This window comes from Mixophyes fleayi, chromosome 5 (assembly GCF_038048845.1).
Source record: "Mixophyes fleayi isolate aMixFle1 chromosome 5, aMixFle1.hap1, whole genome shotgun sequence".
Classification (NCBI taxonomy): domain Eukaryota; kingdom Metazoa; phylum Chordata; class Amphibia; order Anura; family Limnodynastidae; genus Mixophyes; species Mixophyes fleayi.
In genome coordinates, this window is record NC_134406.1 from 135,489,737 (window position 1) to 135,506,681 (window position 16,945).

Here is a 16,945-nt window from a genome sequence, read left to right on the forward strand (position 1 = left end):
AGGGCCAACACCCTATTAAGTGACTTTATATAGGTGATTCTTGTTTTTTTTTAGTCCATTACCTGTAATTACAATAGTATTGGAGTCCTGGAACAGTTAAAGCGTATCCAGTGAATTGCTGGAAACAAATTCAATATTATATTAAAAATTCTGTTAATATGAAACAAAAGATTGATGCGCTGGAATAGGAACCATGTGATTCACGCATTCCTGTTGTAAGAGTACGTAGTATAAGTCAATCTCTGTGTTGCTACATAGTACATGTGATCTGCTGATAGGTATATGTAATTAAAAGTAAGTATATAGTAATTTGAATTGCAGGAGCATGTAAAAGAAATACATATGTGAGCACTGACTTATGATGACAAAACATCACCTGCAGGAATCCAATAATGCACTTTATCTCTGTGTACTTTCCCTGGAAGTAAGTGCATCATTTGATTTCTGTAGCAGCCATGTATATAAACCATAGGTCAGAGGACACAAAATAATTAGAGCTTCTTCATGTCCAAATTTCCATTTACTTACTATAGACTGTGTAAAGTATACTTGTCAACTTTTTAAACCTGCCCTCCGGGAGATAAAGTGGGTTGGTCTACAAAGTCAGGATTTGTATTTTGTGTCATCAAAGCCCCCTCTGCTGAATGATAACATGAAATGTGTCATCGTGTCCTGACCACTGATGTGCAATGACTTTATTTGTGTCACTGTGCAGAGGAGAGCAGGCTGTATTCCAGGATCCTCTCAGCCATTCCAGCAGAACATGTTTAAAAGTGACTCAGAGCACTGTGCTTATCCTGCTTCCTTTTTCACTTATATGAATGTGGTCATACCCCCTTTTAAATTACTTTTTATTTCATTAATTTTATAGATTTTTGTTATTTCGATGCAATGATCTATTTAAATGCATGTACAAAATTGATACAGTTCCAAATATAACACTGTTTCTGGCTATGCATGCTAATGAGATAAACAGCAAATACCCCAGGCAGTATGTTACACCCACAATATATGTTGTTGAAGCATTTGTCAAACGCAATGCTTAAATGAACAATGTGTGTTATTTGTAATATATTTATTGTCCCTTAAATGACCATTAAAGCATATGGGGAAAGTTTATTATACATTGGAAATATAGCTTCCAGGCATATTTGCATTTGTACTTATGCTATATATGTGCTTGTGAGAGCTTTGGGAGTTGACATATTTGGAAAATATCTCACTTGTAAGAGTCAAATTAGATTTTTCTTAAAATAAAAACACAAGCCACAGCAGCATCTTTGTGATGCGGATGAGAGGAAATTGCTTCTTCCACAATACACATTCAGTAATATTTGCTTGCTCCAACATGCCCTTTCATATAGAAAACACTATCAGTTTAACTGATATTAACTGACATTTTAACTTGATGTTAAGTCCAGTGGGTCCAGTAACAGGAAATACAGTCTGTTTCTAATGTGGGAAATATCAGCATATCACTAGGAGAGATTTTCTTTACAAAAATATCACAAATCAATCTTTTATAATGGATGTTGCTGCATTGACATGGGAGAGAACCACATTTTCCAAGCTAGAAATTATGCTGTTCTGAAGTCAATGTATGGACATATGTTTCGCTTTCACACATGAAATGTTTCTGCTGCTAATATTCTGCATGCAGTGTGAAGTTTTGCAGTGCAACATGGGAAGCAATTTAAAATCTAGGTTTTGCTATTCTGGCTCTGGAATGCTGCATTATTCAGGCTGGAAAAGTTCAAAATCATCATAGTGACTCCACTCTTGGGTGTCAATAAAAAAATATCCAAGTGGCCCAGTGTGTGTGATCACCAAAATGTCAGGTACAGGACCACCCTACAGCCCCCTGACTCTCCTCCTGAAAAAAAATTCTCTTCATCTGCCCACAAACATGGTAATGCTCCCATAAACGCACCCTCTCCACCTGATAAATAAAAGTTCTCTCTTCCTGCACTACAAAATTTCATATTTGCATGTGGATGTAACATTATACACATTCCATATTTAGATTTCAATGACCTGATTCACCCAGCTGTTGCCATCAGAACAAGCCAAATGCTCTTGCGGATGCTGTCATTTTCATATGCAAAATTCATGCATGTTGTGCCAATTTAAGCACATTAAAAATAGGGCACAAAAGCAGCACAAAACATTTGCACTGCAGGACCTCAATTTCTCACTTTTACATCAAATGATCCTTACGACTCCTGGTAGGAGCAATACTAGTTGTGTGATGAAGGTGGAGGAAATAATTTCATATTGCTATTTAGTGGTTCTTCAAAGCAACTTTCTCCATGTGGCAGCAGTTTGAAGTGGGACAAACTTGTCCTGACTGCTCGGGACAATCACCCAAAATTAGTACTGTCCCACCAGGATCAGGATATCTGTCAGAGAGTGCTACTTTCTCTTACCTGTTCTTGCAGCTTTCACTAACTGTTGCTACTCGTGTCTTAAGCTCAGTTTATATATAGCCAGATCCAGGAACTTTGGGGCCCTGTTTGGAAAACACATTATAACTATTTATCTCTTACAAACTCGGGGATACATGAACAGTCTAGTCCACCCTCCTCCCCAAACCTACCCCGACATTAAATCAAAAGCACCCAGGTTTAATAATTAGGCCTCCTTCACTCCAGCCAGCCTGACATTAAATAGCATTCACATTTGAAAAGTAGGCCTATTTCCCCCAACCAGTCAGACATCAAATTGTATACACATTTAATTAATATTTCCATCCAGCCAGCTCCAATATCAAATAATAGCATTTATGTTTATGAAATAGACCTCCTTCAACCACAACCAGCCCTGACATAACATTGCATTCATAAGCAATAAATCTGCATTTTTTTCCCCTCAACTAGCCCTGACATCACATTAATTGCTTTCACATTAACATTGACCCCAACAACATGCCCCATATAACATTAACCACCCACATAACCTAAAACCTCCAGTCCTCACATAACATTACAACCAGCACACACCAGTCTCCACATAACATAACATTAACCCCAGAGGGTAAATGTATCAAGCTGAGAGTTTTCCAGCGGGTTTGAAAAGTGGAGATGTTGCAAATAGCAACCAATCAGATTCTAGCTGTTATTTTGTAGTATCTACTAAATAAATGATAACTAAGATTTGATTGGTTTTCAAACCCGCCGGAAAACTCTAAGCTTGATACATTTACCCCCAGGTCTCCAAATACTATAACATTAACCCCCAAGTACCACATAACATAAATTCTCATTTCCCCATAAAACATTAATGCCCCAGTGCCTGACCTTATATAATACAGCCGTTAGGATAATAAATTAAGTACTATTAGTTGGAGATGTGAATACGTAATCAGACAAACAGAAGCGGCTAGATAGTTCTGCTGTTTGTTATCATCAACATTGCATCCAGCACCTGCAAGAGTTGCACCTTCTAAGAGGTGTACGAATGTGTCCACTTCTACTTGTGTCACAATTACATGGACATACCCTTACTATACTCAGTCTGTGCTTGCTCCCTCTGCCCATTACTGTACAACACCTCTCCAGGAGTAAGAGGTGCAAGACATCAATATATATATAAATTATACACGGACGTATTTGTTTGCGTTTTTGGTATGGATGCACAGTATGGAAATGCATATCTTATGCAAAAAAACAGACACACATTAATCTGTAAATGAGCTTACTTTATGCACAAAGCTATCACCCAGGTCAGGTGCATAACACAATAGAAAGTGCAATAACATATAGCCACCAGTCTTGTGTTTTCCATTGTGCTAAGCCTGTGTTGCCTAACATAAATGACGCCTGGGGGATTGTGTCCATCGCATGAATGCACTATTCACTCTGTGATCAGTCTGGAAGCATTCTTTTCACATACACATACAAATTATAAGGTGTACAGTAATAAGTAATGCATTATCTGATGTTCAGCTCTTCACATGAAATATTTGAGAACTGTTTTCATACATTCATCATGCTTAGTGTACCATTAGGTTCTTTAAGATTATTTTGCCTACAAAATACTTCTAATGATAAAAAAGAAACCAGACAAGTGTTTCAATCTAAGGACATTTATATGGGAGTACGTCCTCCGGGACATTATCCCTTACCTCACAAATACAACTGGGATTGCAGTAAACGCGGTAGCCACTGTTTTGTAGGGATTACATTGAAAGCGGCAATGTCCCATTCAGGGACTCATGTACAGTTGGGCACAAATAGCGTTTTCTACATATAATATGCTTTTATTTTACTTCTGCACAAACCCAAAAAGCACTAGTTAAGTTTATGGCCATATGTAGACTGAGTTGCATTTTGCACTTATGGCCACTTGTGGACCCTTAAGATTGATGAGTCGGAACTGGGGAAAGATGGGGCATGAATGGGCACTATTGGAAAAATATTACTTATGTAGACCTATACTCAGATGCATATGCTGGGAATTAATTTAATGGTGAGGGTGGGTGATAACCTCACAACCGCAGGAATTTCAACTCTATTGATCTTCAACAGTTTTCCACCTCTCTCCAACACCTTATCTCCCCAATTTCTACATTCTCCTCCCCTAATCAGGCAGTACCCCATTTTCATCAAACCCTAGCAACTGCCCTGGATCAAGTGGCTCCAGCGACACTACATACTTCGCGTACAATCCGCTGCCAACCGTGGCACACTACAGTAACACGAACTCTACAAAAACTTTCTCGTAAAGCAGAACGTCACTGGCGTAAATCTTGTATCTCTAATGATTTCATCACATATACTGTTATCTACCACTCCTATAGAAATGCTCTGGACACTGCTAAACAAACCTACTTCCAATCTCTCATCTATGCTCAGGCTTCTAACCCCAAACGCCTCTTTAACACATTTAAATGTCTTCTGAATCCTCCTGCCCCAAATCCTCCAACTACCATCAGTGCACAGGATCTTGCTTCCTATTTCAAGGACAAAATTGATAAGATCAGACTTGAAATGATATCATCTCCCTTGACAAGCAATCAGCTCAATTCCTTTGTAGCATCCTCTGACACTCTCTCTTCATTTGATCCCACAAAGTTTCTACTCTCTTCTCATCTTCCTACTCTACCTCCTGTCCTCTTGATCCCATTCCCTCACAAATTGGTATGTCCCTGTCTCCTGTGCTCATTCCCCCTCTAACTAAAATCTGTAATCTATCTTTTTCTACTGGTATTTTTCCATCACTATTCAAGCATGCAGTGATTACTCCCATTTTAAAAAAATAAAATTCTGACCCTAACTCTCTCGTATATTACCGCCCCATCTCCCAGCTCCCATGCCCCTTCAAGCTTCTCGAGAGAATTGCCTACACTCACCTCACACACTTTCTTACAGCAAACAACCTATTAGATCCTCTTCAGTCAGGCTTTCGCTCTCAACACTCCACAGAGACTGCGCTGAACAAGGTTGTCAATGACTTGATCACAGCAAAAAATAATAATCATTGCTCTCTTCTAATTCTCCTGGATCTCTCTGCTGCATTTGACACTGTTGACCACTCTCTCCTCATACAAACGCTACTATCCCTAGGTCTTGAAGGCACTGTCCTATCCTGGTGCTCATCCTACCTATCTAATCTCTTTCAGTGTTAATTTCTCGGATCCACCTCTGCTCCGCTTCCTTTATCAGTTGGAGTACCGCAAGACTCAGTGCTAGGTCATCTGCTATTCTCTATCTGCACCACTTCTCTTGGAAAACTAAAAAGCTCCTTTGGATTTCAGTATCATCTCTATGCGGATGATACACAAATCTATCTATCCTCTCCTGATCTTTCACCATATGTGTTGTCTTGCGTTACTGACTGTCTCTCTGCCATTTCATCTTGGATGTCTTCTCGCCAACTCAAACTCAATCTTTTAAAAACTGAATTAATAATACTCCCACCCAAAAACAGAAGTTTCCTGCCTGACATTTCTATTTCTGTTGATAACATGACCATAAATCCCACCCCGCAAGCTCGTTGCCTAGGTGTAATCCTTGACTCACAACTGTTGTTTATTCCCCACATCAACTCTATATCTAAATCATGTTACATACACCTAAAGAACATTTCCAGAATACGCACATATCTGACACAAGACACCGCAAAAACATTAATTCGTGCACTCATCATCTCCCGCATCGACTATTGCAATTCCCTCCTTACTGGTCTTCCCAAAGTCAGACTTGAACCCCTACAATCTATTTTGCACGCAGCGGCTAGATTGATTTTCCTAGATTGATTTGGCTTCCATAGTGTGATTTTCCTATCGTTCATTGCTGTCTGGATCCAGCTGAAACTTCACTCTGCTGTTACCTGCATGCTGAACTATCATTGGGAAATGCTTGCTGCACCTGTGTCTATTGTTGCAACTCAAGCTTCTCATCTTTATTCGACTGGCTCAACATCGTTATTACTGCACAGTTAGATCTACTGCCAAGTTTCCTGTCATCTGTAGTTTCAAGCTCGGCTCAGCCGAGACTTCACCCCGCTTCTAGCCTGCACGCTGTATGATTATCGTGAACTGTTTGCTGCACCTGTGTCTATTTCCACAGCTCAAGTTTCTCATCCATACCTGGACGGCTCAACACGGCTGTGGCTTTACTATTGGATCTACTGCTGTGTTACCTGTCACCTATAGTTCCACGCACGGCTTAGATGTACTTCGTTCCTCCGCTATTTTTAGGTAACGAACTGTTTGACGTTCTTGTATTCATCCAAGTCATTTGGGATTGTTATCTGTAGAATCTACGAGTTCAACGCTTTTGTTTTTCTACTATGAGAATTATTGCTACACCAGTAACTCACCTGCTACGTTGAATCGTCTTCATTTTCGGATCAGCTAGCTCTATATTATTACTTTGTTCGGACTGTGGCTGTACCAGTGATTCACATTCCTCTGCCGTGTGTTACTTTATTGGATCTAGAATTCTCTATTCATCATCCTCAGCATTGAACTATTATTCTACTCATCTTCTGCAGTTGTCAAGGGTTACCAACAATGAAGTAGCATATTGCGATTCATCTCTTCTTCCTGACCAACCTGCCGTGCATTCAGTGCCTGCCGTTGTATATATATATTGTCTCATCTCAATTATACCAATAGCCAATATATTACGTTGCAGCACATCCCAGCTTACAGCTACTATCCTCCAGTGTTATCATTATCAGTGATGCTTGTGAGCCATGAACTTTTAACTTGTGAATATCATCATTTCACTTATCCATTGTGTCCTAACCTCCACTACCCTCTGCCAGTACTTGTCTGGGAGATGGAGCAGCGCAGACCATATTCCCTTGCGGGGATCCCTGGTGAAGACCTCCTACCCGTTAGACTCCGCACTCCTGGGTGAGTTCCATCTTGGCAGAGGTAAGGGATTTACAAAATCATTCAGAGTCGTGACACACCCACTTTGTGGAATTCCCTCCCTCACACAGTAAGACTTTCCTCTAGTCTTCAAACCTTCAAGCATTCACTAAAACCCACTTCTTCAGACAAGGTTGTGATATTCCTCAACCATCATCTTAATTCTCTAGATTACCCTATTACCATCATCTACACAGCTAACGCAAGACAACAACCCTCTGACCAACATTGCCACACACACAGCCCACTCAGTACTTTTACCTTTGCATTCTAGCTGGTCCATTGTGCAATATGATGTAGCACATGCCCTTGTGTTTCAAACTCCCATTGTCCCATAGATTGTAAGCTTGCGAGCAGGGTTCTCTTACCTCTCTGTCTGTATGTATTACCCAGTATTGTCTTATTAATGTTTGTTCCCAATTGTAAAGCGCTACGGAATCTTCTGGCGCTATATAAATAAATGTTGTTGTTGATGATGATAATCATTTGATAGTGGGTTGGAAGTATTAATTTATTGATGGGGGAGCAATTTATTTCACGGTGAGGAATATTTAATAGTGCGGTCATAGTAATGGCTATTAATTTAAGGTAGTGTGATGGCATTATTTAATTAATGCTAGGGTGTTTTGGGGCTTATTATTTTAACGAGTTTAGGGAGAAAGAGGGCTAATTATTAATTGTGAATACCAATTATTTCAAATTGGGGCAATTTGGGGGGAATAGTTTTAATTATTTAATATTGATGCTGTTTGAGGGGAAATAGATGTATTTATTAAATGTGAGTATATTTAATGCGGGTGCGATTGATTTAACATTAGGACTGGTTTGGGGAGGGAGGTCTCTATGGGCTCACTCACTGGTAGACTCTCCATATTTTATGCATCTCCCTTTTTTCCAAACAGACCCCAACATTCCAGGATCCAGACAAGCAGCGACGGAACTTAAGACACCAACCGCCGCAAGTAGTGAAAACTACATGAACAGGTAGAACAGTCTGCCAACTTTCTTGATTCCGGTGTGACAGTCCTGATTTTGTGTGACTATCCTGCAAAGTAAATGCTTTTACTGTAGTCTCTGACTTTGGTTTTCCTTTATATGTATTTTCAAATGAATGGTTCCAAGCAAATAGTTCATAAAGTATAATGTTCTTTTATAACATGATTCCTAGGTTAGATTACTATTATCTATTGCACCAGCTGAAAGATGATTATGCAACTGATGTAATTTACTACAAAGCTAAGCATTATTCCTGGTGTGTGATACAAACAATACAAACAAACTTGCTAGCTACACATGCAAATCTCACTATGCACAATATACATTGTACTTGTACAATATGAATGAGGACATGACAGATAGTGAGGAGTTAACAATTGTAATGCCACAGAGAAAGGAACAGCACAACCCACTGCACACAGCAGGCAGTGATTGGCTTCAGTGCTCTGTCAGTCAGGAACAGAAGCCGGCTGGTCACGATTAGTAAAGAAAGAGCTGGGAAAAGCTGCAGCAGTGAAACATATGGGGGCTTGGACAAGCAAAAGAAAGACTGAGAGGAATACCGGTTCCAGACATAGACCGAGACAGCCACAACTACAAACTATTACTTATATCTGTCTTTTATAAAAGCCACCGTTCCATTTTTATATGCATTGCAGGTCATTATAATAAATGTAGTAAGTACTCTACAGTGGAAATAAAACTAATTCGTGCTATGAATATATCATTATAGTAAATAAATAATACCACTGAACAACATTTTTCAAGGCGCAGAGCCTCTAGCACATACATTATTATGATGTGGTTGTCCAATTGACTTTTACAACGGACCAATATCATTAATGTCTGGAATACGATTACAAGATCATATTAGAGATAAGGGGGTTGCTGTATGACTGATTTGGATAGCACCGCATGAAAAGAGTGACGATATGGACATGAGAGGTTGTTCCTTGCTGCTTGCACTTGTTATTTATCAGGTGAGTTTGGTTTCCTTTGCTGCTTGTTACTGGGATGAGTGTCTTGGCAGCATGCTAACGGAATACTTCGTTTTCTTTCTCTTTTGCACTGTGATACTGTTAATCACGCCCAGAATGCACCTGCAAATGCTGGATTTAGGAGTCTAGCAGCCGGAATCCCGAGATCTACCTCAATACTTCTTCACAATGACCTATTGGGCATTACAGAGCACACTGGTGAGTATCTTGTACAGGCAGGTGTATGTTCATTCACTTACTTGTATTTCATTATTAAAGACCTCGTATATCATGTTTTATTAGCAAAGCTGGTACTATCGTTTGTCTAAACTTTAATTTTTTTGGTTTATAACATTCAGTCATTGGTACTTAGAGCGGCAGGTAGGAATTCAAACCTGACAACGTGAGGCAATACAATGATGTATGTGTGCAATACAACTAGAGCATCATCTGTCTTCCCCAGGGCACTGGTCATTCTATCACAGTAGGTGGCCGAGTTGAATGCAGGGCAATTCTTTAAGAAAATGTAAATTATTTATTTTGTAAATATTACTTTTATAATATTTGAGCAGTTTTGTAAATGCACTTGACTGAACCCTAACGGTAGTTGCTGTAGTAACATTGTGGAAACTTAAGACGCGTTTTATTTTTAATGTATGATCTGTCTGTCTGTGTGTTTATCTGTGTGCAAACCACCAAATATAACAATTTCATTTGGCATGGTACTGTAATGTAATTATACTGTTACTCAGCTACCATATGTTTTGTATAACAGTGATGAACTGTGTTAGTAGCGCTTCGCTCAGGTGTGCCGCCCTGCCTGTATCAGTGAAGTGTCACCAAACACTTCATATAACAATTTGACAATATCAATACATACATTAGGCGCTGCCTTCACACACACTGGGAAAGATGATACATGCACATATGAATTCTGTGTTCAGGTTTCAGGTCTCTGGGCTAGGAGGATATATGATACAAGGAAAAAACCAATAGTGCAGATCATAAGCACAAATTGTCCAATCGCGAATTCTAAATAAGTACGTTTCCTAGTGTACATTTTTTACGTATCCCCAGAATACAGAGAGTAGAGCAGAGGAACTTTTTGGACTCTCAATTGCTGTTGAGTCCAAGTTCAAAGGGAACAGACAATCTCTACATGTCTTGGTGCCCAAAATAGGTTTTGAAAACTGTGGTTACAAAAAAAAACACTGGCTGTGTGAGAATTCCAACACTGATAATATGTATACACTGAAGATATTGCATTGTTTTTTTGGTTTTATGTATTATTTTAGAACAATTAATTGGAAACAAATCATTTTAAATTGACAGTTGAAATTCATTTTTAATCAGTATCATATGGAAATTATCTTTGTAGTCAGGATCATTTCTATCAATAATTCCCATTCAGTGTGTCAAGACACATTTATGTTATGACACCAGACTGGATGTTTCATAAAGATGTAAAGGTGACCGGGAATGGAGATCATATATAAACTATATTTTAATAATATATACGTTATACACATTAGCAGTGTTTCACTTCAATTTTAAAACGTCCATATATTTATCCATGATTCTGGTATCATCTATTAAAACTTGTCACAGAATAATGAATCTTGTGGGAATTGTGTCAGCAGATATGTTACCATACCACAAAGGTTGGGGGACCACTGCCAATCTACAGTATTGTGTATACTCAATAATAATTAATAGTAACACTAGAGGGCGGTAGATGAATTTGTATTTGCAAATGATCGCAGAACTTGTTATCCTACAAATGTTTAAGGGTTTGTCAACTATCTATTTTTTCTCTGTTGCATACCTGCCAATGGAGAAATATTTATGTCTTTATGCAGCATACCATTGTGATTGTAAAGGAAACAAATATGTACACATCCCACTAACAGACAGTGCAGGAAAATTAGCTAGCTAAAATACATAGCCTGACAAACTGACAAACAGAGTGGAGGGATATGAGGAATTGGTGGAGCCACTATCAATTGTATGTTCATGCTGTGTATGAAAATGATCTATATAAAATGTCTAATGGTCTCATGTGTGTAATATATATATATATATATATATATATATATATATATATATATATATATATATATATATATATATATATATATATATATATATATTATATACAGAGCCGTAACTTAGAATTCTAGTGCCTGGGGCAAGAAAGACAAATTCCGCCCCCCTAGCCCTCAATTTTAACCAAATGAACTTAAAGTATTCCTCAATTGCGCCCCTCTTCAGCGTTAGCCCTGGGCGGTCGCACAGCCCTAATTACTGCCCTGTGTATGTATGTATATGTATATATATGTGTATGTGTGTGTATATATATATATATATATATATATATATATTATACTTGTCTACTCTCCTGGAATTCCCAGGAGGCTCTCGAATTTCGGGGAGTCCTCACAGGCTCCCGGAAGAGTAGGTAAAGCTCCAGCATTTGCCAAAATTCACGGCAGTGAATGGAGGGGGCGTGGCTTAATCGTGTCGTTAAGCTCCTACCCCTTGTCACATGACTTAATCTTAAAAGTTGGCATGTATGATATATATATATATATATATATCTCATAGTTGACAAATTTGATATATAGAGCTTCGGGAGCTGCCGCATTAGGGGTGTGGTGGGAGGATGGAGGGGGCGGGGCAGATCAAGTGTGGCATTTTGAGACCTAGCTGGAGTCTCCTGGACATTCCTGGAGAGTTGGTAAGCATTTTACATATATATATATATATATATATATATATATATATATATAATGTGTGTGTTAATGAAGGGATATAGCGACCCCAGCCTTGGACTGTGTTTGTTCTAGAATCTGGAGCTATCACAATATAAGAGGTCCTGGTACAAATATCTGATTATAAACTTGTTGGAATTGAGAAAATGTAATAAATTTTGTAGCGTGTCAGATTCTGGCCATCTGGTTTTATTAAACGTCATGATGAAATGGCAAACGTGTAAATACATGTAGAACTGTTTATTATCTAATAAGTGTTTGAGATAATTGCTGAAATGAGTATAAAGATCCTCCAGGATCGAACACAACCCTAATAGAAGTAATCCCCTTATCCCTTCACTTCAAGGATTTCTTGTAGGTTATTCCAGATTCAAAAATGGGATTGCCCCATATGGTGTTGTATTTAGTGATATTAAAAGCTTGCTCAAATTTCTTATTAATCACGTGTCATGTGCGATACGTGTCCCAGAATAAAACGTTATTTGCTATCTGAGGTGGAGGAATATATGTGGGTGTGTGTAATAGGGCTGCCAAAGAATAAGGGGCAAAAAGTTCGTTCTCTATATCTAGATTAACAAAAAAGGACTGTTGTAATAACCAGCCAGAGGCATAACAGAACAAAACGGATTGTGAGAAGGCCACCACATCCGAAAAGCCAATATCACCTCTCTGTCAGATACAATTTGGTTTTTGCAATTTACAATACACTCCAAAGAAACCTGAAGAATAGCTTAGTACAATGTATTGCATCTGCTGCGTTTTACCCTACAGAGTATATCAGCGTTACTTTTTTACAATAGTAACGGTAAAAAATTGTGTCCGCGATGTTCCTTAGAACATCGGGGACAATTGAATGTGCCTCTTGGTGTGTTTAGTAGCCAATGCTCAACTCTCACTCAGGCTGAACATAATACCAGGCTTATAAAGTTCATAGAAAATGATGAGGAAAGCTTGTTTTTGACAACATTTCAGACCTAATCAAGCCACCAATTACTAAATCATTGACCAGATAAAGTATAAACTGCAGTCTGTGAAGTATGAAAGTTACTAATTAAATAAGAACTGTGCCAAATGGGACATTATGGCAGGAACCTTCAATTGATGGCAATATGGGAGTTTTTAGGTCATAGGGCTAAGGTGAATTGAATGAATAAAGTTTTTAAATGTTTATTATCTATCTGTCACTATTGTGTCTGTGTGTGTGTATGTGTGGCCATGGTTTATTGATGTGTGAGGGGAGCGAAGGTTAGCCCATCTGGTCCAATCCCACAGAACTACTCATGCACAAATTGCTGGAATAGTTAATGCTGGCTCCAATAGGAATTTGTCAGAACACACAGTGCATCACAGCTTGCCACGTACCAGTCAAGATTGCCCAAGCCCGACCCCTGTCCACCGTTGAAAGTGTCTACAATGTGACCATAAGTACCAGAACTGGACTATGGAGCAATGGAAAAAGGTGGTCTGATCTGATGAATCATGTTTTCTTTTACATCCTGTGGACGGCCGGGTTCATGTGCGTCATTTACCTGGGGAACGCATGACACCAGGCATCTGGGAAGAAAGCAAGCTGGAGGAGGCAGTGTGATGCTCTGGGCAATGTTCTGCTGGGAAATCTTGGGTCATGGCATTCATGTAGATGTTACTTTGACACATGCCAACAGCATAAACATTGCTGCAGACCAAATACACCTTTTCATGGCAATGATATTCCCTGATGGCAGTGCCCTCTTTCAGCAGGATAATGCGCCCTGCCACATTGCAAAAATTGTTCAAGAATGGTTTGAGGAACATGACAAAGAATTGAAGGTGTTGACTTGGCCTCCATCTTTCCCAGATCTCTATCCGGTTGTGCCTCTGTGGAATGTGCTGAAAATCAAGTCCGAGCCATGGAGGCCCCACCTTGCTTCTTATACAACTTAAAGGATCTGCTGCTAATGTCTTGGTGCCAGATACTACAGGACACCTTCAGAAACCTTCAGAGTCCATGTCCCTTTGGTTCAGAGCTGTTTTGGCGGCGCAAGGGGGATTATCACAATCCTGAAAGCGCCAACATGGAATAGCCGACATGATTAGTGTGGACGCTCCGGATCCACAGCTTGGCCGTGGGCCAATCACGGCGCCCGGCCACGGACCAATCACGGCTCCCGGCCGTGATGAGGTCTTGGGGAGCGACCAGCCGGGAGATATAGACGGCGCCCATGTGGAGGCCCGGCAGTGCGCTGGAGGCAAGGGGACCTGAGGGAGCAGCAGGAGGGACACAGTCTGACCCAGCAGCAGCAGCCACAGCCACAGCCACAGCCACAGCCACCGCAGCAGACAGCACCAGCACAAGTCCAGACAGAGAGCCCTTGTCAGGGCTACGAGCTAACCTGTCTGGTGAAGGTAGAGCAGAGCAGATTACAGCGGAGCAAGAGCACAGCAGTGAGTCCGGGCGGCCAGCACTAGCAGGACCGAAGAGGAGCTACGCTGACGTCGCGAGCGGAGGACCTAGACCAGGTAAGACCCCAGTGGGGACCACCTCTCCCGGGCCCACGCCCGCATTCTATCGGTCACTATTCACCCGGGCCCACGGCCTTCTTCCTTCGGGCATTAGGTCCGCCCTCCAGTTTGGTAGCTCTCGTTAGCTCATATAGCCAGGCCTAGTTCCCCCATAGGGCACCAGGCCCTGAGTAAACCCCCTAGGGCACCAGGCCCTTAGGTCACCCCCAGGCTTTAGGCCCCGGCGGTAGAAGCTTGCCTTTGTTTTCCCTTCTCCCCCCCCCCCTTTCTCTCAGCATCCCCCCCCCCGTAGGGGACAGAGATGGGCAGGAACTCACACACGGCTGCATTGATATTGTCGGTTGTCATTGGGGTATTGTACTGTGCCATTAGTAGTGTCTTGGGTATTGTACTGTGCCATTAGTAGTGTCTTGGGTATTGTACTGTGCCATTAGTAGTGTCTTGGGTATTGTACTGTGCCATTAGTAGTGTCTTGGGTATTGTACTGTGCAATTGAGTATTGTATTGGGGTATTGTACTGTGGTGGTTGGGCTTGTACGGTGTAGTAGATGGTAGGGGGGTGTTGTGTTCTATCCGTAGGGGTCAGGAGGTGGTGTGTCGGGACAGATCGCTGGGTGGACTTAACTCGTCCCCTGGCCGTGCGTACGGCCTGGGAGGGGCAATTGCGACATTCCGGACAGCCCCTTCCTTCCCCCGTTGTATTCGTGCCTCTGTTCCTCTCACATTACAGGGGACCGTGATCGTCACCAAAGTCTCCACCCCTTGACGGGCCCCGCCCATAGCGACCCTCGGGATCAGGCGAGAACCTTTCCTCACGGTTTAGGGGACTCTCCGAGGCGTTCCTCGGGAGTGCCGCTCTCACATTAGCACAAAGGTGTCATGCACGACAGCGTGGTAATAGTAACGGCTTGAAAAGGAGACTTCAAACAGTTACGTCGAATGAACATACTGGCAGCCTGCAATGATGTCATTTTCAAGGTCCCCACAATGATATGTGCTGCTAATATAAGGAGGCACCAGCTGTACGATGTTCTTCACAAAGCCTAGAACATTGTACAGCCGGCGCCTTCTTAAATTAGCAGATTAACAGCATGAATGATAGTGAGGGCCTTGAAATTGACGTGATTGTAGGCTGCAGAGATTTTCTTTCGTCGTCACTGTTTGAATTCTCCTTTTCAAGCTGTCACTATTACCACACTGTCGCTCTTGACACCTTCAGTCTCATCATGTCTGGCTATTTCATATCATCGTTTTCAGCATCGTGATAATGACTACCACCGCACGAAGGGGACCTACACATTATTAGGCAGGTGGTTTTGATATTGTGGTTCATTGGTGTTTAGGTAAGATTTGTTAAGCTTTTCTTTGTAAACAAAATACACTACAGTGGGTTTAAACAACCTTTACCTCTCTCGCAGTTATTAAAGTACAAAGTGCAGCATTCTTGGCTATTTACTGAATCTATTCCATCTGATATATGTTCTTATGAATAAACCATCTTTTTTGCACACTTTTGGGCACAGATATTTGCTGTTTTTTAAAAAAATTCTGTTAATGTAAATTATGAGCAATGTGAGGGAATGTGTGTAGCAAAAGCCTCACATAACTCGGACAGCTGCCACAGTGCATCTGTTCGTCTTGCTTTAAAAGAATTCCATATCAAGATTAAAAATAGCTTGCTTGATTTTATCAGTATTATAAGCATGTGTATCCATAATATTCAATAGCCTTATTAAGGAACGGCCCTTCTATAATATGTGTTAATATGTTCCCACATGCGGTGTGTTAGTAGTGGTTAATCCTAAAAATACTCATAGTTTTATATATTTATGGGTCTAATTTTAAATGTTAAAGATACCTGTGATTGAACAGATATATTAGTTATTAAAAATGAGTTAATGATTAGCGTAGATAAAAGATTATGTACACTGTGGTGGTTTAATTCTGTCTATGCTCTAGTTCAGTGGTTCCCAAACTTTTGCAGTTCGCTGCACCCTTAGAGTCTCCAAATTTTTTCAAGGCACCCCTCCAAAATAATTATTGAGCAGTCCTGTTTTAGAAGTAGTTGGGTCAAAAAATTGTAACAAGTATTTAGATCTGGACAGAAATACTTATTTAGTTGTAAGAAAAAATGCCCCCTCTGCATCCAGACACTCTGCCCTCTCTGCCCTCTGTCACGCTGTCCCCCTCCACTGCCCCCTCTCACGCTGTGTCCCCCTCCACTGCCCCCTCTCATGCTGTGTCCCCCTCCACTGCCCCCTCTCACGCTGTGTCCCCCTCCACTGCCCCCTCTCACGCTGTGTCCCCCTCCACTGCCC

At 40.8% G+C, this 16,945-nt stretch overlaps 1 protein-coding gene across 1 annotated transcript in view; it reads left to right on the forward strand.

Moving 5' to 3' along the window:
* Positions 1 to 8,876: 8,876 nt before the first annotated feature.
* ADAMTS16 (ADAM metallopeptidase with thrombospondin type 1 motif 16) overlaps positions 8,877 to 16,945 on the forward strand; it is a 377,420-nt gene continuing 369,351 nt past the window's right edge. The window contains exons 1-2 of the mRNA XM_075212833.1: positions 8,877 to 9,357; positions 9,471 to 9,573. Of these exons, the coding sequence (XP_075068934.1) occupies positions 9,310 to 9,357; positions 9,471 to 9,573 (151 nt within the window). The 5' untranslated portion in view covers positions 8,877 to 9,309. The remainder of the gene's footprint in view (positions 9,358 to 9,470; positions 9,574 to 16,945) is intronic.